The 27,462-nt window shown below is 38.2% G+C and overlaps 1 protein-coding gene across 1 annotated transcript; it reads right to left on the bottom strand.

The window, feature by feature from the left end:
- Positions 1 to 1,788: 1,788 nt before the first annotated feature.
- LOC134748450 (L-threonine ammonia-lyase-like) lies at positions 1,789 to 25,601 on the bottom strand. Its single transcript, XM_063683244.1, has 9 exons — positions 25,456 to 25,601; positions 25,126 to 25,239; positions 24,049 to 24,119; positions 23,422 to 23,709; positions 22,604 to 22,766; positions 21,892 to 22,047; positions 15,066 to 15,202; positions 3,609 to 3,834; positions 1,789 to 2,709 (listed from the first exon to the last, which is right to left on the bottom strand). Exons 1-9 carry the CDS (start codon positions 25,528 to 25,530, stop codon positions 2,551 to 2,553), a joined length of 1,389 nt encoding a protein of 462 aa, XP_063539314.1. The 5' UTR covers positions 25,531 to 25,601; the 3' UTR covers positions 1,789 to 2,550.
- Positions 25,602 to 27,462: the final 1,861 nt, after the last annotated feature.

Below are 27,462 nucleotides of genomic sequence, written 5' to 3'. Positions count from 1 at the left end.
ACACTTTAAAACTAAAAATGAAGATTTATAAAAATACGATAAAATGTATTTAAATAATGGATAAATATTTTTTTTTTCTTTAATTATTTTTATTATTTTGACCCATGTTCTTTCACTGATATGCGTTAAAATTGTTAAATAACAAACGAAACCGTCAACGCCCTCCATACGAGAGTAGGCCAAAGCTAGTAGCGCCCTCTGATCGAGGATCAAATTTATTCAGAATTACTAATTCCTCCGAGGGTAGTAATGGTAGTAAAAGACTAATAACACATGATCGAGCACGATTGTCATGTTGCGCGCGACTGCCGCGATAGGCGAGAAAAGGCGCGACATAGAGCTATCTCGTGAATCGGTTATCGGCATCCGCGGTTTGCGGGCTACATTCGGCTTTTTAGGCCTACAATTTCGGCTCTTCGAGACACCAAAACAATTAACGCATAAAAGACTCAGTCCAGTCAAAATAACTCTTGTGGCTTTTTGGCATCCCCAAAACTGATAGTTTTAATTAACGTATACTGGTGCTCTTTTTTTCGTAAGTTTACCAAAAGTTTCAACATTCTCAACTTGTTTACCGGCTACATCCTCAGTCAGAGTTTCATGATAATGTAGTCCAAGTCACTACACCTTATAAAACAAAGTCCCCCGCCGAGTCTGTCTGTTCGTGTGTATGTATATGTTCGCGATAAACTCAAAAACTACTGAACGGATTTTCATGCGGTTTTCACCTATCAATAAAGTGATTATTGAGGTAGGTTTAGGTTTAGGTGATAATAATAAGGCATTAGTTTAAGAAGAAGTCTAAATCTTACCTGCATATCAAGAGAACAAAGATAACGCAATATTAAAGCCTGTACACACCGGAAGCGTGTGCGTAGATTCCTAGAGGCCTCATACGCACGAGCGCTTTTACAACGCACGTTACAAAAGAGTTTGAATGACACAAATGGATACATGTGTATTTATTCACACGATGGCTGTGGCGCATTCTCGTGGTCGTTAAATCGAATTTAGCGTGCGGACGGATTCAAGCGCTTTTTAACGCGCGTTGAAAAAGCGCTCGTGGGAATGAGGCCTTATGGTGACACTTGCACACCATCGATGCCATATCGGTGCAAAATTAGCTTAGACGACTTTATTACATTTCTTTAAAAAAAATACGAGTTTTGAAGATTTCAATACAGATTTATTTGATCATATCACAGATTATCATCATCATTATCATCATGATTGCTAAAACTTATATTAAACTTAACACTAAACTTAATTATACAATTAATGAGTTAAACAAAATTTATACTTAGGTACCGTTCACTATCAATGCACATAATGGTGCGGCCACATGCAGGGATTCGGCGAATATTCGTGATGGTGTCTTTCATTTTCGTTGGTTAGCGAGAGACGCCATCACGAATATTCGCCGAATCCCGATATGTGTGGCCGCACCCTAAACACATATGCCGTGTCATATACGTCTACGAAAGAAAAGTTTCCCTACGTAGGAGAAAAATATGCTACGGGTTACGGTGCCGCGTAGCACTCGTAGCCGTTGACAAATACATTAGCACTCTTGCGCAGGCTTTACTAGTTTTTTACACATAAGGCGCCATTCATTTATCACGTAAGGCAATTTAGGGGGGAGGGGGGTCGACCATGTCTTACTTTTTCTTACAGGGGGGTAGGAGGTAGTCTTGATAGTTCTTACGTATTTAAGATCACAAAAATTGCGCAAGTAAAGATTATACTTAGAAAAAGCGCGTGCATCCGTGCAAGTGCCGAGAAAGAAAAACTATAAAATTAAGCCACAGTTGATTATGGCCGAAAAAATCTTTTTTTGTACTTTTACAGGTACAAAATAAAAGTTCCTAAAATTGTATCTGAAAATCGAAACAAAAACAAACCCGATGTGTACCTAATCGTTTTTCCTTCAGATTCTACAAATAAACATAAAACAGGGGGTGGGGGTCGCCTTATTCTTATATTTTCTTACATAGGGGTGGGAGGGGGTCAAAATCTGGCAAAAATCGTCTTACGTAATAAATTAATGGCGCCTAACGAATAGGTATCGGGGCATAAATACAAGGAGGCCGATTCAAATTTAACAATTTGTTATAGTTTTGATATGATTATTCGATTATTGATAAAACTTGGACACGGCCCGCACGGTGAGCGATTGTCAAAATTACTTATATCAAAACAATGTGAACATTTTAACAATTGTTAAATCAGAATCCTATAACATAAAGTGTGGATTCTTGGTGAAAAAGGACAATCATCTACCATTAGGAGACCTTGTGTAGCGACCAACTTTTTGTATACTTTTTGTATGTATGTAATCGAAGTAGGAGAGAGAAGTAGTGAAGCATGACTGTGCTCTTAGGGTCGGTTGCACCAAAGTCACCAAACTGTCTGCCACCGTTAAATCGTTCGCAAAATCTTATTTAAAGGGAAGTTTCGCCCGTGTACTCCGATAAATATGGTATTTCTTTTTTTGGCTAAACTAAGATATAGATAAGTCACAAGTGCTTCATTATCCGTTGCCTCGTAAATTTAGTGCGAGACGTCGTCGAGGGAGTCGTAATTCTTGAGCGGCGTATGGCAGTAGTCCCCAGTCTCGCGCGTGAACACCCATTCGCGGTAGGTGCGCGCGATTAGACTGCGTAGCTCGTCCGTGTGCTCGGGACCTCGAGTCTCGCAAACTACTTTTACCTGAAATTAAAAAAAAAAAACTTACAAATTAGCACCTGTGTAGCTCGTAGCAGAGTTCATAGGAACATCCCGTATAATAATTATGAATGATAAATTAACGTTATATACAGTTCATATTTTCTCGCTTTGGTGTGAAGATTTTTTTTGCGTTTCACGCTATAGCAAAGTTGGTTGAATCCTCGTTCTTTAAAATCCTTGCAACGCTCAAGGTTGTCACACTTTTCAAACCACTTGCTACGCTCATAATTCCATTTTGGTAAAAAACAACTATAATGTAGTGTAAAAATAATAACAGAACTTGAGAGTTCTTCAATAATATTTATAAACCTAAGGTTCATCAAGATTATTAAGTCGCACGAGTGGACAGATAAGATTATAAATACGCTTAAATAATTGGCTAATAATTGGTATGTGATTGGATGTAAGCATGTGTAATTTATTATTTAGTTATTCACATAATAATAAATTACCTACCTACCTACTTTAACCACAATTAATAAACTGATCAACGTCAAGCAGCAGAGAAGTATGAAACTTCCCATACAATAAAATTTAGCGAACGTTAAAACGGTGATAGACGGTTTGGTGCAACCCGACCTAAGTCATGCCCTAATTGTGCTATAGGTAAGTCTAAAAGAGCTAGGTTACGTCTTACGAATAAGGTTGCCCTTAGTCCAGGGTCAGCAAACTTTTGAGAAGAAGAGCTTGCTTGAAGAGCAGCTTGTTTTCAGTGGTCTAAGAACTCTAAATGTATAACGTTTTTGGTCCTTGGAGCAATCGTGCATCCAAGAGCCGCACACGCGGCTCTGCGAGCCACGGTTTGCCGACCCCTGTCTAGTTAAACTTATAGCCATTTACACAAACTCAACACAAAAAAATGCCTAAACAGGTATACTCACTCTCACACTAAAGATGTCCCCGCACACCCACGCCCTCTCCTGCATGATGTCCTTAATAGAGACACCAGTCGAGGATATGAGCTTGCACAGCTCGGCGATACCCCCAGGCCGGTCGCTGACCGTCACCTTGAACTTAACCAGGCGGGACTCCGCTGCCAGGCCTCGCTCCAGGCACCGGCCTAAGATTGTGGTGTCAATGTTGCCCCCGGATAAGATGCAGACCACTCTGTCGAGAAAAAATAGCGACTTGTTGAGAAGGATTGTGGAGGTTTGCGTTTTTGTCTTTGCTCAGGCGGTAAGTTTCAAGACAGTGTGCACACAGGTAGTCCCTCGAAGTAAAAAACTGCATCATGTGATCGAGGCGCATTGTCCTCATCTAAGTAAGGATGACTCACGCTATAACGGTCCGGGCGCCCGAGACTTTCTTTTCTATGACAGGTGACGGTGATCACGTGACGCTTCCTATAGAAAACTGAAGTGCCCGGGCCCGGACCGTTGTAGCGTGAGTCATCCTTAAGGAAATACCTAAAGAGGAATTGTCTCTAACTCTTAATTCCATTTTTTTTACATTTATAGAGAATGTGCTTACATCAGGCCTACATCCAGAATGATAAACAATTGAGCATCGGTGTTAATTTATTTCAAACAATCCATATTATCTTTTTTAGTACAGTTGCTCAAAAAGTGCTACTTTTCGTTGCTGTTTAGCGTGCGGAAAGTTGGTTTTCGCGAACTAGTGCTTTTTACTTTTCCAATTTTTTTAAATTTTTACTTGTTCCAATTCATGACTATTTATTGATGAGTGTTAATATTAGTTTCCTTTAATAAAAACCTACTGTTAATGTAAGAATACGAAAAATATGCATATTTCATATTTTATTACTTACCTCTTCATCATTATAAGTATTATAACACGTTTATTTTTTAATGTTGAAAAACCATTCTTAATAAGTTGTCTGAATGGAACGGAACTTACGGAACACCTGTCAAAGAAGAGGCGTATTTTCTTACTGCAAGAATGTTTTAAGTTTCCAAAGGCAACATTCGATATTTAGGTAATAATAGTACAATGTTTTAATATTTACAATTGTTTCTGTCTTATAGAACATGCATTTGAAAAAAAAACTTTCATTGAAGTGGGTTCAATAATAATAACAAAATCTATTCTAGTCGAATAAAAGCTAGAAAAACACCTCTTCATAATGTCAATGTCAATGATGTCAGTGTCACAGAATTAATAATATAAAAGTTTCGAATTCCATTCCTTAATTGTTGCTTTTCTTATTTTTTCGCAACTGTATTAAAAAACGTCGTTCGATACACGTGCGGATATGTCATTGTCAGTGATGACATACTTTCCGCACTAGTATCGAAATGTACTATTCTCTAAAGAAAGGAATGACTGGCAGTGGCAATCAATAATTAATTCTCGGTACGATAAGCACTTAGCTTTTAGCAATTATCCATTGGCTTTTTTGAACAATGTCGCCCTTTAAAGATACAGGGTGGCTAAAAAATAAGTGCATTATTCCCATTGCCAGGGAGGTTTTGGGATTATACTAAGCAACTTTTACTATGGGACCAACCACGAAATCGCGATAAAAAAAATTGACCCTCCCATAGAAAATGGACCAGCCAAAATGTATGAAACAGCCAAATTTCTTTTTACGATTTCGTACTTGGTCCCATAGTAAAAGTTGCTCAGTATAATCCCAAAACCTTCCTGGCAACAGGAATGTACTTATTTTTTTGCCACCGTGTATCTATGAAGAGCGACATTGTTCAAAAGAGACAATGGATAATTGCTAAAAGCTAAGTGCTTAAATATCGTACCGAGAATTAATTATTGATTGCCACTGCCAGTCATTCCTTTCTATAGAGAATAGTACATTTCGATGCTAGTGCGGAAAGTATGTCATTACTGACAATGACATATCCGCACGTGTATCGAACGACGTTTTTTAATACAGTTGCGAAAAAATAAGAAAACCGTGTATATCTTCACTAATATCAACTTTATTATCAGACTAGCGACCCGCCCCGCTTCGCACGGGTTCAATGCTGATGTTGTTATACATATAAACCTTCCTCTTGAATCACTCTATCTATTAAAAAAACACATTAAAATCCGTTGCGTATAGACCGATAGTGGGACCATATTTTTGACCTTAAAGTTATGATAATTCTAAAGAAGGAAAAGTGATGCTTATATGGCAGGGGACATGTTTTTAAGCATATTTGTAATTTAAGAGGAAAAGTTAGAACGAGCGTTAGGTATAAATTAGGTATTTATATATTTTGATTGATGCTTTTTGAATATTGAATTAAAGTGCAAAGTTTAAGCTTCATCGTTTAAATTATGTATGTCTCTTTAAACTGTTACATTTTTAGAAAAAAATTTAACGTGCTTCTTTGTCAAACTAAAATTAGCTTATTATTTTGTCGATATTGAATTAAAGTTTTAAAAATCCACAATAATATCTCTAAATTCTTAAGTTAATAGACAAAGCCGAAAATTAGAAAAATAGGATTGCTGCTTAAATTTTAATATGCGTTTTTTGTCCTGTAAGGTCCAATATTGAATTAAAGTCTATAAAGTTTCATACTATAAAATAATATATGCAACCATATTATGAAAAGTAAGAAATTTCTGTGTGTAGCTTCCATTGTTATAGCCAAATCTATTTAAAAAGGCGCGAAATTCATACATACGCCGCGCTGGTCCATCAAGGTGCCGGCGCGGCACGCGAGAGCCTATCGTAGCATTCGTATCTATCTATACCTATAGGTACCTCGCCCGGTCGCCCCACCCCCCGCTCAGCTTCGTAAGCGCTGCTTGACTTTTCTTGTCATTCATTAGTTTGTTTACCGTGCACATAAATTAGATGCCGATATTACGTGAAATTAATGTAATTATGACTTCAAAATGAGTACAAAATGTTTGTTATGTGGACTGATTATTTGTAGTTACTTAGTGGTCCGAGAGCTGGTAGACATTTTGGAGTAGGTCCTTGAGGCAAGCTGAAAATTTGCCTGATACTTCTCCTATCATACCCTAACTCAGCACTGGAGGTCTGGCTGCAGGGTAGCGGGGCTAAATCAACCCTTATATTTTTTAAGATTTTTTAGGGCTCCAAAAAAGTTCGTGAGGCAATCTGTAATTTTTACAGGTTGAAGTTAAGTATCTAAATAGTCACAAAAAAATAAGCCTGAACATTTGGTCGGGTCTTTGACCTTGCCAGAAGATCTAAAAAGTAACGTATGGCACTTACTCGTACGTAAAATTAAGTTTGTCTACTATTTTGTATGCATTACAAAGTTATTTTTGTAGTACAGTAAATTAAAGACTACTACTACTAGGTACAGTCAGCAATACTATTCGCTTAGCACCGTTGCATACAAACTTCTTTACAGGGGTGGTATCTTTTCTCTGCAGCTGACTGTACAATGTGATTGTAACTATGACGATGGTGTATATTTATGATGTATGTTATTTATTGTGTTTTTTGTATGTTACTTAAGGGCTTCTGTTAAGGGAACGAAAATTTGATTATTTTTGCGCTACAACGCACGGTTTAGGAGATACAGCCCTGTAAATATTTTTTCTGTTTTTTTTTCTATTTGTTTTTTTTTAAATGTTTATTAAGGGTCCACTGCAGGCGAACGAAAATGTTTATTATTTTGCTCTACGGCACACGATTTAGGAGATACAGAATTATAAAGATTTTTTGTGTTTTTTTTTTAATATATTAATTAAGGGTTTCTTAGTGGAACGAAAATTTGATTATTTTTGCGCTCCGTCGCACGGTTTAGGAGATACAACCCTATAAAGATTTTTTCTTTGTTTTTCTTTTTAGTTTTTCATTGTGTTTTCTGTATGTTACTTAGGGGTTTCTCAAAGGGGAACGAAAATTAGATTATTTTTGCGCTACAACGCACGGTTTAGGAGATACAGCCCTCTAAAAAAAAATTTTATTTTTTTTCTTTTCTTTTTAAACGTTAATAAAGTTGAACGAAAATTTTATTATTTTACGCTACGACGCTATTATTAAATTATGTTAGATTTTGAAATTTTTATATTAAATATATCTACTTATATATAAATTTGAAGTTTGGTTATGGAATTTTATATTATATAATATACAAAAAAAAAGAAATATAGGGCTGTAAAATAATAAAATTTTCGTTCCCCTTTAAAAAACACTTTTAATATACAAAAAACACAATGAAACACAATAAGAAAAAAAAAACTTTTCACGGCTGTATCTCCTAAGCCGAGCGTCGTAGCGCAAAAACAATCAAATTTTCGTTCCACTTTAAGAAACCCTTAATTAATATTTAAAAAAAAAAACAAAAAAAAAACAAAAAATCTTTATAAGGCTGTATCTCCTGAACAGTGGGTCGTAGAGTAAAATAATAAAATTTTCGTTGAACTTAATTAACATTTAAAAAGAAAAGAAAAAAAAACAGAAAATTTTTTTTTAGAGGGCTGTATCTCCTAAACCGTGCGTTGTAGCGCAAAAATAATCTAATTTTCGTTCCCCTTTGAGAAACCCCTAACATAAGTAACATACAGAAAACACAAAGAAAAACTAAAAAGAAAAACAAAGAAAAAATCTTTATAGGGTTGTATCTCCTAAACCGTGCGACGGAGCGCAAAAATAATCAAATTTTCGTTCCACTAAGAAACCCTTAAGTAATATATTTAAAAAAAAACACTGAAAATCTTTATAAGGCTGTATCTCCTAAACCGTGCATCGTAGCGCAAAATAATAAAATTTTCGTTCCATTGCAGTTCCTTTTGTATTATTTGTGAGCTCCCGATATTTCAAAACCACCGTGAATCATTCAAAACTCTAATTATTGACATTGACATTATGAAGAGGTGTTTTTATAGCTTTTATTCGACTAGAATGGATTTTGTTATTGTTATTGAACCCACTTCATACAACATTATACACATTGTATTGTTTTACAAATATAAAACATTGTACTATTATTACCTAAATATCGTTATTAACGATTATTTCAATACTCAGTACTCAGTAATCAACATAAAAACCTACTGTTAAAGTAAGAATACGAAAAATATACATATTTCATATTTTATTACTTACCTCTTCATCATTATAACACGTCTATTTTTTTATATATTGAATATTGAAAAACCGTTCTTAATTAGTTGTCTGAATAGAACGGAACGCCTGTCAAAGGAAAGGCGTTTTTTATTTCTGCTTTAAATTTCCAAAGGCAACATTCGATATTGTTTGTATAAATGTACGATACACAAATAATCGTAATTAACGATATTTGGGTAATAATAGTACAATGTTTTATATGTACAATTGTCTTATAGAACATGCATTTTAAAAAAAATCTTTCATTGAAGTGGGTTCAATAATAATAACACCCAGCTAAAAAAACACCTCTTCATAATGTCAATGTCAATGATGTCACAGAATTAATAATATAAAAGTTTCGAATTCCTTACTTGTTGTTTTTCTTATTTTTTCGCAACTGTATTGAAAAACGTCGTTCGATACACGTGCGGAAATGTCTAATAATGACATACTTTCCGCACTAGCATCGAAATGTCCTATTACAGGGCTGTATCTCGTAAACCGTGCGTTGTAGCGCAAAACTAATCTAATTTTCGTTCCCCTTTGAGAAACCCGTAAGTAACATTAAAAAAACATAATCGAACAACAAAGAAGAAAACAAAAAAATAAAAAATCTTTATAGGGTTGTATCTCCTAAACCGTGCGTTGTAGCGCAAAAATAATCTAATTTTCGTTCCCCTTTGAAAAACCCCTAAGTAACATACAAAACACACAATGAAAAACTAAAAAGAAAACAAACAAAGAAAAAAAAGTTTATAGGGTTGTATCTCCTAAACCGTGCGTCAAAGCGAAGAGCAAAAATAATTAAATTTTCGTTCCACTTTAACCTTATTAATATTTAAAAGATACAACCCTATAAAGATTTTTAAATTTTTTGTTTTTTATTGTATTTTTTGAATGTTACTTACGGGTTTCTCAAACTGGAACGAAAATTAGATTATTTTTGCGCTTCAACGCACGGTTTAGGAGATACAGCCCTGTAAAGATATTTTTCTGTTTTTTTTTTCTTTTTTTTAATGTTAACTAAGGGTCCACTGCAATGGAACGAAAATTTTATTATTTTGCGCTACGATGCACGGTTAAGGACATACAGCCTTATAAAGATTTTTTTAAATATAAATTAAGGGTTTCTTAAAGTGGAATGAAATTTTGATTATTTTTACGCTACGACGCACGGTTTAGGAGTTACAGCCGTGTAAATATCTTTTTCGTTTTTTTTTGTTTTTTCTCATATTAAAAAAGGGTTTCTTAGAGGGGAACGAACATTTTACTTTTTTTGCGCTCCGACGCACGGTTTAGGAGATACAGCCCTATAAAAAGATTGTTTTCTTTGTTTTTTTCTTTTATGTTTTCATTGTATTTTTTGTATGTTACTTAGGGGCTTCTGATAGGGGAACGAAAATTTGATTATTTTTGCGCTATAACGAACGGTTTAGGAGATACAGCCCTGTAAATATTTTTACCGTTTTTTTTCTTTGTTTTATTTTTAAATGTTTATTAAGGGTCCACTGCCCGCCATTGACCTGGTGGTCTAACATAGAGAGAGACCTCAAGAAAACCCAATTGCCAAAACCGACAATCCAGGACCGACGGGCCTGGCGCAAAAATGTGAGGAGACCCGACCCCAGATAACGGGAGCAGGGACGGACAAAGAAGAAGATTAAGGGTCCACTGCAGGCGGACGAAAATGTTATTATTTTGCGCTACGGCGCACGGTTTAGGAGATTCAGCCTTATACGGATTTTTTGTGTTTTTTTTATACCTATATTAATTAAGGATTTCTTAAAGTGGAACGAAAATTTGATTATTTTTGCGCTCCGTCGCACGATTTAGGAGATTCAACCCTATAAAGATTTTTCTTTGTTTTTCATCGTGTTTTTTGTATGTTAATTAGGGGTTTCTCAAAGGGGAACGAAAACTAGATTATTTTTGCTCTACAACGCACGGTTTAGGAGATACAGCCCTCTAAAGATTTTTTTTCCTTTTTTCTTTTTTTTTAATGTTAATTAAGGGTCCACTGCAGTTGAACGAAAATTTTATTATTTTGCGCTACGACGCACGGTTCAGGAGATACAGCCTTATAAAGATTTTTTCGGTTTTTTTTGTTTTTTTTTTTTAAATATTAATTGAGGGTTTCTTAAAGTGGATCGATAATTTGATGATTGTTTTTGTGCTACGACGCGCGGTTTAGGAGATACAGCCGTGTAAAGATTTTTTTTTTCTTTTTGTGTTTCATTGTACGACCGGTCTGGCCTAGTGGGTGACCCTGCCTGTGAAGCCGATGGTCCTGAGTTCGAATTCCGGTAAGGGCATTTATTTGTGTGATGAACACAGATATTTGTTCCTGAGTCATGGGTGTTTTCTATGTATTTGTATATTATATATATATCGTTGTCTGAGTACCCATAACACAAGCCTTCTTGAGCTTACTGTGGGACTTAGTCAATCTGTGTAAGAATGTCCTATAATATTTATTTATTGTGTTTTTTGTATATTGAAAGAGGGGAACGAATTTTTTTTTATTTTTGCGCTGCGACGGACGGTTTAGGAGATACAGCCCTATATATTTTTTTTTGTTTATTGTTGTTTTTTTGTATGTTATATAATATAAAATTCCATAACCAAAATTCAAATTTTTATATAAGTAGATATACTCAATATAAAAATTTCAAAATCTAACATAACTTTTAATAGAAATATCCTCATACATCATAAATATACACAATCCTCATAGTTACAATCACATTGTACAGTTAGCTGCAGAGAAAAGATACCACCCCTGTATAGGTTTGTATGCAAAGGTGCTAAGCGAATAGTATTGCTGACTGTACATCCTACCTAGTGGTCTTTAATTTACTACAAAAATAACTTTGTAATGCATACACTTTTTTTAGTAGACAAACATAATTTTGCGTGCAAAAATAACTGCGATGCATACGCTTTGTATAGTAGAGAAACTTAATTTTGTGTGCAAAGATAACTTTGTAATGCATACAATTTGTATAGTAAACAAACTTAATTTTGCGTGCAAGTAAGTGCCATACTTTTTAGATCGCCTGGCAAGGTTAAAGACACGACACGACCAAATGTTCTGGTTTATTATTTTTATGACTATTTAGATACCTAATTTCAACCTGTTAAAAATACAGATTGCTTTTAGAACATTTTTTTGAATTTTGTAAAATATTATTTTGCACGCGTCTAGCAAGGTTAGGTTACCCGCTAGCCCGTTGATCTATATACCGTTGATCTACCTATATATCAATACCGTTTGATCGCTGCCTCGGCGGCGCACAGCGCGGCGCGCGCGTACATGCCGCGCGTTTGAAATGTAACGTAAATATAAGCACGGAATGCATACGTATCAGTATTTAGTGACGCACAGATTTTATATTTCTAATCTTTTGTGTGGGAACTAAGATCATTGTCATGACCGTTTAATATTAACTCTACAAACTTTAATTCAATATTGGCTATACTGCTTAACCAGAAATCAATATCTAGAGAAGCACATTGTCTACATTTCTAATTTTTTACAAGTATAATAAGCTGATCCATAATATCGTAATTTTGCAATATCAGCTACTCTAATTCTTTATTTACAAAATAATTCATGTTTTTAAGTTCACCAGGAAGCACATGTTCCAGATTTCTAAAAACCGAATATTGTGTATAAATTAAAGTGGTATTGAATATGCTAAAGTTTTTTGTAACTTTAATTCTATATGTACAAAGTTATTAGCAGAAATTAAAATATTTCAATATATCCGAACGCTCACCCTAAAAATTTCTAACTTTTTACGAAAGTCTTATTTAACATGCTAACAATGACATATCGAAAAAGAAAAAACTTTAATATTATCAAAACCCATTTTTGTTCCACCGCTGGTCTAGTAGTTTTAAAGATCTAAGCATACATAGGGACAGACAGACAGCAGAAAGCGACTTTGTTTTATACTATGTAGTGAAGTTGGTTAAGATTAAGACTCTTCCGGTTTGTACTGCTTTCATTGAGATCACGATACTCTTCGTGTAAATAAGTATGGCGTGCTTATTTGTTTATCTAATTAAACTGTGTGCTCGTTCGATAGCTGAGCAATGAGCGACTTTTAACATCATGCACGAGTGTTATCAGTTTAGAAAGAGTGACATTATTTCAGAATTGGGACTCGTTTAAAGTTTCGGTGGATTGAATTCGCCATGTAGTTGTAGGTACCTAGTAGCAGGTAGGTAGGCCTGTCGCCTATACAAAGGGTGCCTGCGTGGGCGGGCGCACCGTGTTATCAACGCGCCCACTGTCAAGAAGGGTCCGCCGGAATTCGGACAAGCGCTGGCGAGGTTGCGGCTGAGGTGGCAAAGAGGGGGTTTAGTGGGTAAAAAATGTGTCTCATTAGCCTATATGGGACTCCCACATAACCATCCCAGGCCTATCCCCGCGCCTAGGTGGTATGAGTAATGCATTCCCCCTCTATAAAAAAAAGATAAGGTATTAGGTATCTATCTAGTATGGTATCTATGTACATTGCCCTTTGGAACTAGGCAGTTCAGACTCTGACTGAAGGTAATTTAGATAAGACATGTTTTTCTTTCAGAAGTTTATGTTGTTCGCGGTTATAAACCTTATCAAGCTATCACCCCCACGTGCGTGTTATAATAATTGACCTGACATATCTCAGTTACATAGCTTCATTTTCGGTTGGTAATTAAGTAGGCAGTACATAATTTTACGTTCTGCATGTTACATTTTTGTAAAGTCCCCCTCCCTGTTTTGGGGGTAGCCAAGAGTTAATCTCTCGTGGCTAGGGCGTTAGATCAGATTAGTACGAGCCAAGGTACAGTCGTGCGGCTTCACCTGAGACAAAAGTTTATCCACTTACTTCCCCTAAGGTATTAGTTGTAACTGTCACCATCACAAATATATTTAACGCTAACTGTGGCTGTTCCAGTCTAACTCCCTTACAAACCTAGCAACCTCTTACAATTGTTCCCGCGGGACTTATGGATTCTGAAAAAGAAAAACTATAACTCACTCGTGGGTTATAGCTTTTTTAGTCACTAATTCATACGAAGTTACGAAAAAAGTAGGTAGGTATAATATATAAATGAGTTTTTCAACACACTTGCACAAAACGACGTTTTTATTCCACCGATTTTTGGCTCATAATCCTAGATATTAAACACGCGTGCTATTTTTCATTATATTATCCGACTGAGTTAAGAAGCTAACTGATTGCTAATAATATGCATGGAAAGGGAGCCTTCTTTAATTGGTCGGACTGGCGGGCACGGGCGCGCCCGACCGCATGCGCGGTGCGCGGCCGGGGCGAGGGGCGGCCGGCAGTACGAGTATGACAGATGCAATGCAACTCACAATAATAACTGTTTTAACTATTAAAATTTGATTAATATGAAAGTTTCTTTTTATTCTCGCAAGTGTGTTGAAAAACGTCGTATGAAACGCGTGTGCATTGGTCATTACACACATCGGCTTTCTTATTGCGCGCTCGCTTACAGCTCGCGCGCACAATATCGCCTCGTGTGTAATGACCAACTTAGCACACTTGTATTATAATGTACTATTACTTTGAAAATACTGACGTTTATAAATTACTAGCGAGTCTAGCGACCCGCCCCGGCTTCCCACGGGTTACACAAAACCTTTACAAATTATACACTAAAATCTATTGATAGGTGAAAACCCGCATCAAAATCCGTTGCGTAGTTTTAAAAATCCAAATATACTTAGGGACAGACAGACAGCGGACAGACAGTTTTTTTGTTGTTTATGTTTTAATATATTAAATTTGATTAATTAAATTAAATAGTGGCTGAATGCCAATGGGTCTGTGCCTTCGATGCATGGAGACTATATAAAGGAGCCAAATCTCTATGTATGAAAAGTGTCCATGAAAAAACAGTAATTAGGCGGCGCCACCATACACCGAAATACTACCAAAAACAACCTACGTAATTTGGTCGGGTTATTTGTTGCCTTATACGGTTCATGTTATACTCATGTCCCAGAGCCTAACTAGCGCCACCACCGGAGAGATTAGGAACTATTATTTAAAGCTGAAAGCGGTCACTTTTGCAACAATTCTGCCATAAGAGATTGGCATCCTTTCTATACTATCCATACTTCGATGCCTAAACTGCCAAAAAAATTCAAAATGGCGGACGAATGTTTGAAATGTCACCGTATTTAATGAATGATTTCGCTTAAAATTTAGTTTTTTCTTCTCAAGCGTGATGAAAAACATTGTGTGTAACTCCGGGGGTAAGAATATTGTTACTCGAGATAGACTCCCTTGCCCAATGTAGTATTATTTATACTGACTTTTTCCCGGCGAGCTCGGGAACCAGGCCGGCCATGATGGCCGCGATCCCGACCGCGCCGCCGCCTTCCACCACGAATTTTTCCTGCTCCACAAGGAGCAAGATGGCGCGAGCGATCCAGTCCTCAGGCAGGGATATCTGCCAATGACAAATCAACATTATAGTTCTTCAGTTTGTTTCTAATTTTTATATTTATTAAGACTGCCAACCGTCGATGCGGCAGTTTACACAGTGTTAACGAGTTACTATTCGGACGGACGGGTCACTTTTGTGAGCAAAATCGCATTTTGCTCACTGAGTGAGACAATAGGACATTCAAGTGACCTTTATTCAATGAAAAAAAAAACATATTCGAATGTCATTTCGACTAGCGGGGCCTAATACAAGTTCGAAATACTTGGATACCATTTCCCTCTGTCCCTTTCACGTCATTAGCAAAAAGATAGAGACAAAAAAAAGTTCAATCGTCATTCAACGGTATATTGACGGTTTATTGCGGTTTATAGACCCCCGAAATAAGTCAGAACGGTATCGGTCCAAAACACCTACGAGTAAAGTTTCAAATTTAATTAAAACACTATATTATAAGGTTGTCTGGAAGAGATCGCTTACAACGATAAGACCGCCTGTTGCTACCTTTATTTACTTTGTAAATATGTTATTGACTTTTCTTTTGTGGTGCAATAAAGTGTATTTACTTACTTACTTACTATATTTTACGTATTTTATTGTACAATTAAAAATATTAAAATAATGAACTTAAAAAAATACAAAGATTATGACGTAATAGTACATTGTGATACAAGTACAAGTGTGCTAAGTTGGTCATTACACACGAGGCGATATTGTGCGCGCGAGCTGTAAGCGAGCGCGCAATAAGAAAGCCGATGTGCGTAATGACCAATGCACACGCGTTTCATACGACGTTTTTCAACACACTTGCAGAGGTGGCAAGATATTGGCAAAATATTATTTAGTTTTAATCCCTTCACACGATAAGAAGAAGAACACACTTGCGAGGAAAAAAAATAAACTTTTATATTAATCAAATTTTAATTGTTAAAACAGTTAGTAATCTGTCATACTGCCTGCCGCCCCTCTCGCCTGCCGATGACGGGCCGGCCGGGCTGCGGCAGGCGGTCGGGGGGCGCCGGCGCCCGCAAGTCCGCGTGGTAAAATCTAGGTAGATACTCGACCAATTAAAGGAGGCTCCGTTTACATACATATTATTAGCAATCAGTTACCTTCTTAAGTCAGTCGGATAATATAATGAAAAAGCACGAGAGTTATAATATGCTGAAACGCGTGTTTAATATCTAGGATTATGAGCAAAAAATCGGTGGAATAATAACGTCGTTTTGAGCAAGTGTGTTGAAATAGTACATTATGATACAAGTGTGCTAAGTTGGTCATTACACACGAGGCGATATTGTGCGCGCGAGCTGTAAGCGAGTGCGCAATAAGAAAGCCGATGTGTGTAAAGACCAATGCACACGCGTTTCATACGACGTTTTTCAACACACTTGCGAGAAAGAAAAGAAACTCATATTAATCAAATTTTAATAGTTAAAACAGTTAGTATTGTGTGTTGTATCTGTCATACTGCCGGCCGCCCCTCGCCCCGGCCGCGGGCGGCGAGCCGAGCGGGCCGGCCGGGCCGCGCACCGCGCAGGCGGTCGGGCGTGTCGCGACAGTCGATCCGATCGAGTCAAGTCGAATCGGTTCGACAGTGTCGCGAAGTTTAAATAAGATATTGTCTATGGTCTAACATTTCGATGAGACAAAAGTTTGCATAATATTATGGACGGCCATTCTCCCGGTACAATTTGATCTGATATAATGAGTCTTATCAAGTGTTATTATCAAGAGGCCAAGACAGGCGACGCGCAGAGTCGGTGACCACATGGGCTGGTTTACCTGAAAGCTAAGTGTTTACTGATTATTATTTACAACGACGGGACTTAATCGCGTAAAATAAGTATTAAACCCACCTCCGACGTTTCGAGGACGGCGTTGTCCCCGTGGTCTCGGAGAAGACTGGCTAAAGTTGACATCAACATCTTCTAGGCGCGCGAGTTTTTCGAACTACCCGCACTTGGTCTTGTTTATTAACTTGAACGTTTTGCGCACTAGGGATGTTACCGGGTCGACACACAACACTCACAATATTCGATTTTTCAACTTTCGATATTTGGTTTCGCTTACACTTACTAATGACTGGGTTCCATGTGGATGAGATCTTAAAACCTTCGTCTCGATTGAAATTTCTATGTTTCTTGATTTCAATGGCTTCACGGATTTTTCTACTATAAAACCCACGATCTGTAGAAAGTATTCTAGGGTTGTGAAGCTCAATCCAGTGGTTTGGCCCTGACTCTAGTAAATGCTCAGCAACAGCAGACTTGTTCACCTGACGGTTCTTGACAGCTGCGATATGTTCCTTAACTCGCTCCGCAATGGTACGTTTCGTTTCCCCGATGTAGGAACTACCACAACTGCAATCGATCTTGTAAACGCCAGGTGACTGGAACGGGATAACGTCCTTCGGTGACCTCAGGTTTCCTGCAATTTTGGATAAAGGAGTGTATACCGTCTTTATAGAGTACCTCTCAAGTACTGTGCCAACCTTATCCGTTATTCCTTTCACATAAGGTAAAAATGCCGGTTGCCTGGAGACATCAGGACGCTTCACTCTTGCTTTTCGTCTGGGTTGCCACTTTCTCACCTTATACCCGTTCCACCTAAGTACCTCCTGAATATGCGACATCTCGCTCTTTAAATATTCAGGGTCACACAGATCTTGTGCTCTGTTCACCAGCGAGCTGACAACTGATTGTAAGTGTCGGGGATGGTGGTGAGAAAAAGCGCTCAAATACCTATCCGTGTGAGTTGGCTTGGTTGGTTGGTTTTTTTCTGACCTGAGGTCACCGAAGGACGTTATCCCGTTCCAGTCACCTGGCGTTTACAAGATCGATTGCAGTTGTGGTAGTTCCTACATCGGGGAAACGAAACGTACCATTGCGGAGCGAGTTAAGGAACATATCGCAGCTGTCAAGAACCGTCAGGTGAACAAGTCTGCTGTTGCTAAGCATTTACTAGAGTCAGGGCCAAACCACTGGATTGAGCTTCACAACCCTAGAATACTTTCTACAGATCGTGGGTTTTATAGTAGAAAAATCCGTGAAGCCATTGAAATCAAGAAACATAGAAATTTCAATCGAGACGAAGGTTTTAAGATCTCATCCACATGGAACCCAGTCATTAGTAAGTGTAAGCGAAACCAAATATCGAAAGTTGAAAAATCGAATATTGTGAGTGTTGTGTGTCGACCCGGTAACTTTCCTAGTGCGCAAAACGTTCAAGTTAATAAACAAGACCAAGTGCGGGTAGTTCGAAAAACTCGCGCGCCTAGAAGATGTTGAGGTCAACTTTAGCCAGTCTTCTCCGAGACCACGGGGACAACGCCGTCCTCGAAACGTCGGAGGTGGGTTTAATACTTATTTTACGTGATTAAGTCCCGTCGTTGTAAATAAAAATGAGTAAAAATCGTGAAAGTTTAAATCAGTGTTAAGTGTTTACTGCTTTGTATCTATTGTCTTATACTATTGTACAATTATCTTGATTTATAATTTAAAGGCCATCTTACTGGTTGCCACGTGACAATCCGTGGATCCAGTAAGTTTGTACCTATGAGTCCACGATGAAGGTCGTAGAAGCTCTTTGGAGGCCATCTTAGGTAAGGCGGACTAGGTACTTGGTTGGCGTGCAGGAAGACAGCGGCTCCGTCTACTGGATTTCCTTTATCAACACGCAGCATCTCCTTTATCTACATGTAGGAGTGCAGTAGCAGCGGCATCAGCCCTTGTAGAGGCGCGGCTACTGCGATGGTTGGCGCTAGGAGTTCTGTGGTTTGGCCACTAGGTTCTCCTTTATCAGCACGAAAGGGGTGGCGGCTTCGAGGTTCGGCCGCCAGGCGCTCCTGATGATTATAAATGTGCAGCTACGTAGGTGGTTGGCACTTGGTAACCTACATCCGGCCGGGTAAGATGGTTCTCATATATGTTATAGTAACAAATAGATATCATTTGACACTTATTTATGATTGATGGAAGATGCCATCATCTTTAGAAACATATAGACATAAAAGATAGAGGTTTAAACTCTCATACTTAGTGGTAGACACTTAGTGATGCGTCATTTCATATAAACCCTTTTAACCACAGATGGTGCATAAGGCAGATGAGCGAAGCAGATTATCAAGACTACAACTGGACTGTGAGGTAGGACTAACCACTCCTATCAACCCTCACATACAATACCATTATTCCTATTGTCGCGGCGTTCTGGACTATTATGGTAGTCTTGTATATTTACTTGTCTATAGTGTTCATTATGAGAGCGTCGCGACAGGGCGCGCCGGTGCCCGTCAGTCCGACCAATTAAAGAAGGCTCCCTTTCCATGCATATTATTAGCAATCAGTTACCTTCTTAACTCAGTCGGATAATATAATGAAAAAGCACGAGTGGAATAATACACTGAATGAGCTCGCGTGTTTAATATCTAGGTTTATGAGCCAAAAATCGGTGGAATAAAAACGTCGTTTTGAGCAAGTGTGTTGAAAAATAAATAATTCTACTTTTAAATAAATAATAATAAAATAAAATAGACGGAAGTGCTTGGAACACAATTTTTGACTTCGTAGCTTTGTTTGGACTAGTTAGGAGGTGAACATATCAAAAGTCCCCGGCCATAACCCTGGTGCTGGGGGGTGAGGGGGGTTTGAAGGTTCCATTTTTCGGTTTTCCGATTATATCTCGGAAGTTTCCGACGCATAGTTATGCGTCTAAGCGACTTGGCCACTTATACAAAATGAAAAGAGATTTAATTTGTTACAAGTTTTATTCAATCAAGTTTTTCGATATCTTGTATACTTTTTGAGATATCCGCTCTTGAAGGTTTATTTAGGGCTTTCATTTTTATCTTGATTATCTACATCAGTGAAGCTGCTAGGCCAGGTTTGGGATAGTTTTCGTATAAATCGGGGGTGCTGAATTCATTTATGGTATCAACATTGACACCATTCCTAAGTAAAAACAAAATTTAAAAAAATGGTTTTTTATAAAACTCCTCTTCACGCTTAAACCGCCGAACCGATTTCGTTGAAATTTGGTATACAGATGGTTTGAGTCCCGGGACAGTACATAGGGTAGTTTTTATAACCAAAATCATCTTTTAAGTGTGTGAAAAGTGGGGTGGAAATTTGCATGGGGAATCAATAACCGCTGAACCTATTTAAATAATATTTGGGATGGTCTACATGTTTGATTTAGTTGATAATGATAATGTTTGGTATCTGGACGGTATTTGGACTTCAAACCTAAATTTAAACAGTATTAACTTCAGGAATTCAAGTTCGGCGAAGAAGCTTAATTCCCCTCACACCAAATTTCACACCTTCAAAGTATGATTTTTGAGATAAAAACTATATTATATCCTGTCTCGGGACTTAAAACACTTATTTACCAAATTTCAACTAAATCGGTTCAGCGGTATAAGCGTGAAGAGGAGTAAAAAGTAAAAAGTTATTTGTTTAAAGTTTATATATTTTTACTTCGGAAAGGTGTCAATGTTGATACCATAAATGAATTCAGCAGCCCCGATTTATACGAAAACGTTATCAAACCCGGCCTAGCAGCTTTACTGATGTAGATAATCAAGATAAAAATGAGAGCCCTAAATAAACCTTCAAGAGCGGATATATCAAAAACTATACGAGATATCGAAAAACTTGACTGAATAAAACTTGTAACAAAATAAATCTCTTTTTATTTTGTATAAGTGGCCAAGTCGCTCAGACGCATAGTTTCCGAGATATAATCGAAAAACCGAAAAATGGAACCTTCAAACCCCTCTCTCCCCCCCAGCACCAGGGTTACGGCCGGGGACTTGTGATATGTTCATCTCCTAACTAGTCCAAACAAAGCTACGAAGTAAAAAATTGTGTTCCTAGCATTTCCCTCTATACGTCTATACCTTCTTATTGCTTGGCCTATATAGTTGACAAAAATAGTATATATAGTATCTACAATTAGGACCCTAATTTAGACAGTTTTTTTTAACAAAAAAAGTTGTCGATTGGACTGTCAATTGATGTTCGTTATTTCCATATTAATTCACTGAAATTTATTTCGTTTTGTTTTTGTGTTTTATTGCGGTAATATTTTTCCTTTCGTAAATATGTTCTCACTGCTGAGGTGAAAAGTCTTGTGTACTACACGAGATCAATGTTATTTTCATCTCGTGTGCTTTTGAGTCCCTTGCTACGCTTAAGATTCTAAAATTAGATTCATTCACTACGGTCGTGAATGATATTATTGAATCTTTCGATTGCACGTTACTCAAAATAAGCACTCGAAGAGATATCAAACTTTAATTATAGCCCCTTTCACTACGTCTAGGGAAAAAACTATGCTGCGGGCTACGGTGTAGCATACAAGGATTAACTTATGTTAATCAGATGTTATGTAATTAGATATAATTGCACCAACTTAATTAGGTACATGGAATTCTGACCGTCAACGCGTTAGAGTACTACCAATTACGGCAATTACCAAGTTAGCTTAATACATCAATACACACACGGTCAACGGCTCAACGGGCAATTTTTGTAAGAAAGCCGACCGGCTTTCCAAAAAAAGTGGCCGTCGACCGTGTAGATGTAATATGCGCTTAAATTAAAATAAGGCATACTTAGACCCACTGGGATGTTATTGCGTAAAAACAACAGACTCACGTTGTGCGTGCCTGACAGAAATGTAGTACTTACCACTCTGTCGACCAGCGACTTGGAAGTGTGGTAAGCATTGTAGCCGACGGTGGGCACGGCGAGACCGTCGGCCAGCGTAGAGCGGATATGTACACTCTCCGGTTGTCCGTTGTTTATCGCTTCGGTCATACTCGCGCACTTTTCAGATTCCACGCCCTGCGAACGTATGAACCCAATCACAGATTACAATATGCTTAGCGCTTAGTAATATTATTATCTAAATATTGCGAAAAAATAATGTATCACAGCATACTTCCTTAATAAAATGTTTGTGTTTCTATTTATTAGCTTTATCAATACTGACCGACTCCGGATATTTTATATGTTTGTTAACCTTTATCTCAAAAACAGTGACAACGGACGATGAAACGTGCAGAGTGTGACATGATTAGCAGATTAGAAGCTATCGTTGAATTAAACGAAGTAAAAATCAAAACTATAAAATTAATTCCCACTCAAAGCCATTCCCACTCTCCGTTTTTTGCATCTGATTTAATTGAAAATATGACAACGACGATTTGATTGAAAACAAAATAAAGTCCTTGTCAACTACCCATAAGAATAAGTCAGCGTCTCGCCGGTCGATCTGTGATAATGATAAGGAATGTTCGCCATTAAAAGAACCCCATAACCAGCTAGCGTATAACTAGCTGCATACCTGAAGGCTGAAATTCTTGGTTGTTTATGTGCCCGTCCGTGGTATCATACTCACATAAATAAGAACGTGAGGCTTCAGATGTTTGATGGCGGTGGCGGTACCTGCCAGCAGCCCGCCGCCTCCCACGGGTACCAACACAGCATCGACGTCAGGCACCTGCTCTACTATCTCCAGGCCCACAGTTCCTTGTCCAGCCATGATGTGGGGGTGATCGTATCTGGATATGAGATATATTCCTAACTCATTTTCGATCTGAAGAGAAACCCTACTCAGCCGACGGAGATGTTATTGTTATAGTACATAGTTAGTTCTATGCAGCCTTATTACTAAGATAAAAAGACCACCGATGATCAGATGGTTTGGTACTAAGAGACAACGTTTTCTTTGAGATATCTGGTATGCCAATGAGATGATCATTGTTGTTGTAATAGATATAACAAAACGTCTATGCTTGAATTACTGGTAATTATAATATGAATGTCAAATGGACAAGTGGGTGCACAGTGGGTGCCTAGTAAGTAATTGGTTACATATTAGGTTTAGGTACCCACTTACCCGTTTGACATTTATTGTGATCGTAATTAAGTATCTAGAGTTAGTCCAATCTAAGTTGGCAGCGATTTTGATAGCCCAGACGGTGCAAGTGTTATTTGAAACGTCAAACTTCTATGATATTATGACGTTTAAATATTAACATTTGCACCGTCTTGGCTATTGGCTATCAAAATCGCTGCCAACTTAGCTTGGACTTACTTTAACGGTTAGTTAAGATAGTGATATCCTGATATCTTTCATAATCCTTCTACATGAAATGTCGGTTGGCTGTCATTATGAACGGTAAATGCCTAAAGTTTAACTTGTCTGAAATATACCCATTGATGTAAGTGAGATTCCTCTCCTTAGCCAACACCATAGCTTGATGCTTCGCTTCGCTCATATCATATCCATGTATGACTACGTTAGCCCCGAACGAGCGGCATTTCTGTATCTTCATAATGGGCGCCACGTTCGGCATGACGACAGTAGCGGGGATGCCGAGGAGCTTCGCGTGATAACTGAGGGCTTGCGAGTGGTTGCCGAGTGATGCGGAGATGACTCCGCGCTGCCTCGCTTCAGAGGGAAGGAGAACCAACGCGTTGCGAGCGCCCCGCTCTTTAAAGCTGATACAAAACGAAATAACAATAAAGGTTTCGGCTTTTTATGAATGATAAACACATAAACATACATATAAACTTATAATGTAACTGAAACTTTAAATAAAATAACAATTTAAAATTACAAACTAAAAATTTACAAGAACAAACCGCTACCCGCCGTCCCCGGTGCAAAGGTGCCCATGATGCTTGCAGCATTTCCACGCTGGATTACCAAGGACAGCCTTTGCACCAGGAACGACTCGGAGCGGGGGCCCTCCCCCTTCTGCCTGAGACGACGGTGTAAAACGCTTCGCTTCTTTCTAAAGAAAAATTAAAGTTTAAGAAATGTACTTTTAAACATACCTTCCTGTATGCTGAAGAAAGTCATTTTTCAGGTAAATGTCCATTCCATATTCTAAGGACATGTGAGATTTCTGAAACACAATTGAAAAATAAAAACTTAAATTTTGTCTAACTAAAAATTTTGTCCCAAGAAGAGACGCCTCGCCTTCGCAATGTTAAATAAATAAAAACCGGCCAAGTGCGAGTCGGACTCTCCCACCGAGGGTTCCGTACTTTTTAGTATTTGTTGTTATAGCGGCAACAGAAGTACATCATCTGTGAAAATTTCAACTGTCTATGATATAGCTATCACGGTTCATGAGATACAGCGTGCTGATACAGACAGACGGACAGCGGAGTCTTAGTAATGGGGTCCCGTTTTTACCCTTTGGGTACGGAACCCTAAAAATTAATTGCCTCGAGCGAGACATGAACTTGCGACTATAGTATAGTCTTCATCTTCTCAAATGCCTTTTTCGTCTAAGACGGTAATCTGTTAAACAAAAGCCATTGTTTCTTTTGTGTGAGCGGTCGGCCATTGTGTGTGAGGGCCGCACGCGCCGTGGCACGCGCCAACACACAAAGGCTTTTTCCCCTCACTAGCTCGGAAAAGCCGCCTTTTATCCTTTAAAACAAGCGGGTAAAAACGCATTTTATCTACTAGTGGGGAAAGTAATTTGACCTTGGAGCGTGTTTAAGTAGCTTTTGACAGATAATAACAAAACATAAAACGCTTTTAATAATGGTTCGTTTATAAAAAATACCAAATTTAGCATAAACCTTAAAATTCCATAAAAACATTTGTTTTTTTTTTATAATGATGTTGAATATAATTCTGAATGGACAAGTTGAGTCGATGCAATTTTAAAAAGCATCGTCAGAAGTGTCAACAATGTCGAAAACATTTTTACATTAGAACCACTCACTTCGCTCGCGTATTCCGAAGTTGCAAGCCGAATTTCGCCTGAGGCAGTGTTTTTTACCCATTTTATTATTTCTTAGAAAATAACTAATTTTTAAACATTAAAAATATCTTGAATAAAACCACTTAGACATTTCAAGAAGTTCAAAAAGTAAAAACTAGGTATTATAACTTACCACGCATGGCGTTTTTATAATCCCATTTTGTATCCTAAAGGCAGCCGCTGAGACATCTTCAAAGGAAATCTTTTGAGGATTCTCCTTATCGCACATCGGGTCGAATTCAACCGGCTGTAACACCATGGTCACTTAGTTTAAAACTTAACTACGATATAAACAATTATACGGTAGAGTAAGCCCTCATCCGGCGGCTTAAAGCAAAGGAATGAACGCAATCGTATGTTCTTATCGGAACGAGACATCGTAATTAGAGGGTTAAAGGTGACTGGAAGAAACACCAAGACACTCATAATTTAATAATACATAATAATTAATTATTGTATCTACCTCCTTATTAATTTGGAGTACACATTCAAGATCTTCTCCGAGGTGTTCAACATCACTGTACATGTAGCGTTCCATTTATATGTTATTTTTCTTTAACCTTAGTGAAACAGACTACTTGCTTATAAAGATTTGACACAAATGACTGATATCGTTAAAGTTTATATTGTTGTGTAATTTATCGATAACAACATAGTTCTGATACATCGTGTTTCGTTTCAATGCTCCAAGGAATTTCGTAATTTGTTAAAAGATTACTGGGCAACCCACGCTAGACCGTGCCGGGGCTGGAAGCCTGCGGCGCTTCGTTTTCTATGGAAAGCACCACGTGATCACCGATCAGCCGTCATCGGAAATGACGTGTCGGACGCCTAGGCCCGGGCCCGGCCCGGTCTAGCGTGAGTCATCCCTTACCCTGCTTGGGGTTGATATATATTTATTACATGTGAACTTGTCTGAATTATTTCATGAATTTTGCAATAAAGTACTTACAAGTAAACCATCAGGCGCCCGTTTATCAAAAGCTTGTAGCTTGTAATACAAGTGGAAGTCCCTTTCTAAAGTCAAAAAGAGACATCCGCTTGTATTACAAGTTACCAGCTTTTGAGAAACGGGCCCCAGCGAGAGCGAGTCGCGTTCTTAATATCGCCACGCGTAGACTTCGACTCGCGGTTTGACTCAAAGAGTAGTATATGCTGTATATGGTTTGACTTATAGACGAGAGAATATTTTATCTCGAAATAGGCAGTTAGTTGTGCTACGGATTTTATTTCAAAGTCGCGATCGTTGTCATTTTCTAACAGTGACATTTGATCGCGAGTTTGTCGCGTCTCTCGCGCGTGAGTTGTGCTGCCACCCCGCGACAAGGCATCAGAAGTCGCGCCGCCGATCTGTCTCTTCTCGCGCCTGTCGCGGTAAGTTATGCTAGAGGTGCAGGGGGTGTTACTGCAATGTTCTGCAGAGTGAGAGTGCAGCACTAGCATCTTTAGTAAACCTAGAGTAACTTATACATACTGTGCCTTTATTGACAAGTTTTCAGAGACAATAAAATATGACATTGATGCATCAAGGCAGTTTGTTTACAGAGGACCTGTCGGGAAACGCAAATCCGAAATTTCGCTATCTGCCTCTTTATCGATCGAATATGCAAGATTTTCGATTTTCTTGTTTCGCGATAGACCCGCAGATTGTGGTGTCGCGTAATATTCCCTGTCATTTTCTCGAGAAGGTTAGATATTAGCATATTAGTTTGGGTACGAGTTCGCAGTCTAGTTAGAGATGTCTATAGCCTCCTCCACACTCGTGCGCGAATCGCGGCGCGAAGCCGCGAACGCGAGTGTATAGTCGATTTCGCAGATATGCGACGCTCGCTCCACACCAACATATTATCAATCTGTACTCCACACTCGCGGGCTTATGGCGCATCAAATATGCGCGAAATTATTCGAAATCGGAATTTCGTTATCTACCTCTCTATCGCTTTTTTTTTTTTAATGAAATAGGAGGCAAACGAGCAGACGGATCACCTGATGGCATGCCTGATGGTAAGCGATTACCGCCGCCCATGGACACCCGCAACAACAAAGGGGTTGTAAGTGCGTTGCCGGCCTTTAAGATGGGAGTACGCTCTTTTGCCGAAAGGAGACCTAGGCTGAAAATTGTCGCGCGAGTAACTAAAATAAAAACGCGTGAGTCCAAACCGTAATAACTATAGTTTGTCAAAGGACTGTGTCATTTCAAACATAGTCAGAGAGAATCATACTATGTCTTACACTAGTACTAGCACCCAAAAGTAGTCCTTTGACATACTATATTTATTTATCTGCGTGCTGAGCGGACCAAGGATGCGGTTCGGTGCGCCCATCTGTTACTGCCCTTATCAAATGTTTGGCAAAAAAGCTGGAATCTTCATTGTTGGTTGACATTAATGACAGAAGAATTATACATTCATTTGATTCATTTCATTCATTCACTCAAATCGTTGATTTGTTGATTATCGTTATCGTGTTG

Source organism: Cydia strobilella, chromosome 16 (assembly GCF_947568885.1).
Source record: "Cydia strobilella chromosome 16, ilCydStro3.1, whole genome shotgun sequence".
Classification (NCBI taxonomy): Eukaryota; Metazoa; Arthropoda; class Insecta; order Lepidoptera; family Tortricidae; genus Cydia; species Cydia strobilella.
This window is presented reverse-complemented; position numbering and strand designations above follow the sequence as displayed.

Bases quoted from the DNA above. Each gene is read 5' to 3' on its own strand.
- LOC134748450 (XM_063683244.1), bottom strand. From the start codon at position 25,530: ATGGAACGCTACATGTACAGTGATGTTGAACACCTCGGAGAAGATCTT. The intron at 22,048-22,603 runs GTGAGTATGATA...ATACGTTCGCAG, and splicing joins AGCCTCACGTTCTTATTTAT to GGCGTGGAATCTGAAAAGTG. The intron at 15,203-21,891 runs GTAAGTACTACA...TGTCATTGGCAG, and splicing joins AGTCGCTGGTCGACAGAGTG to ATATCCCTGCCTGAGGACTG.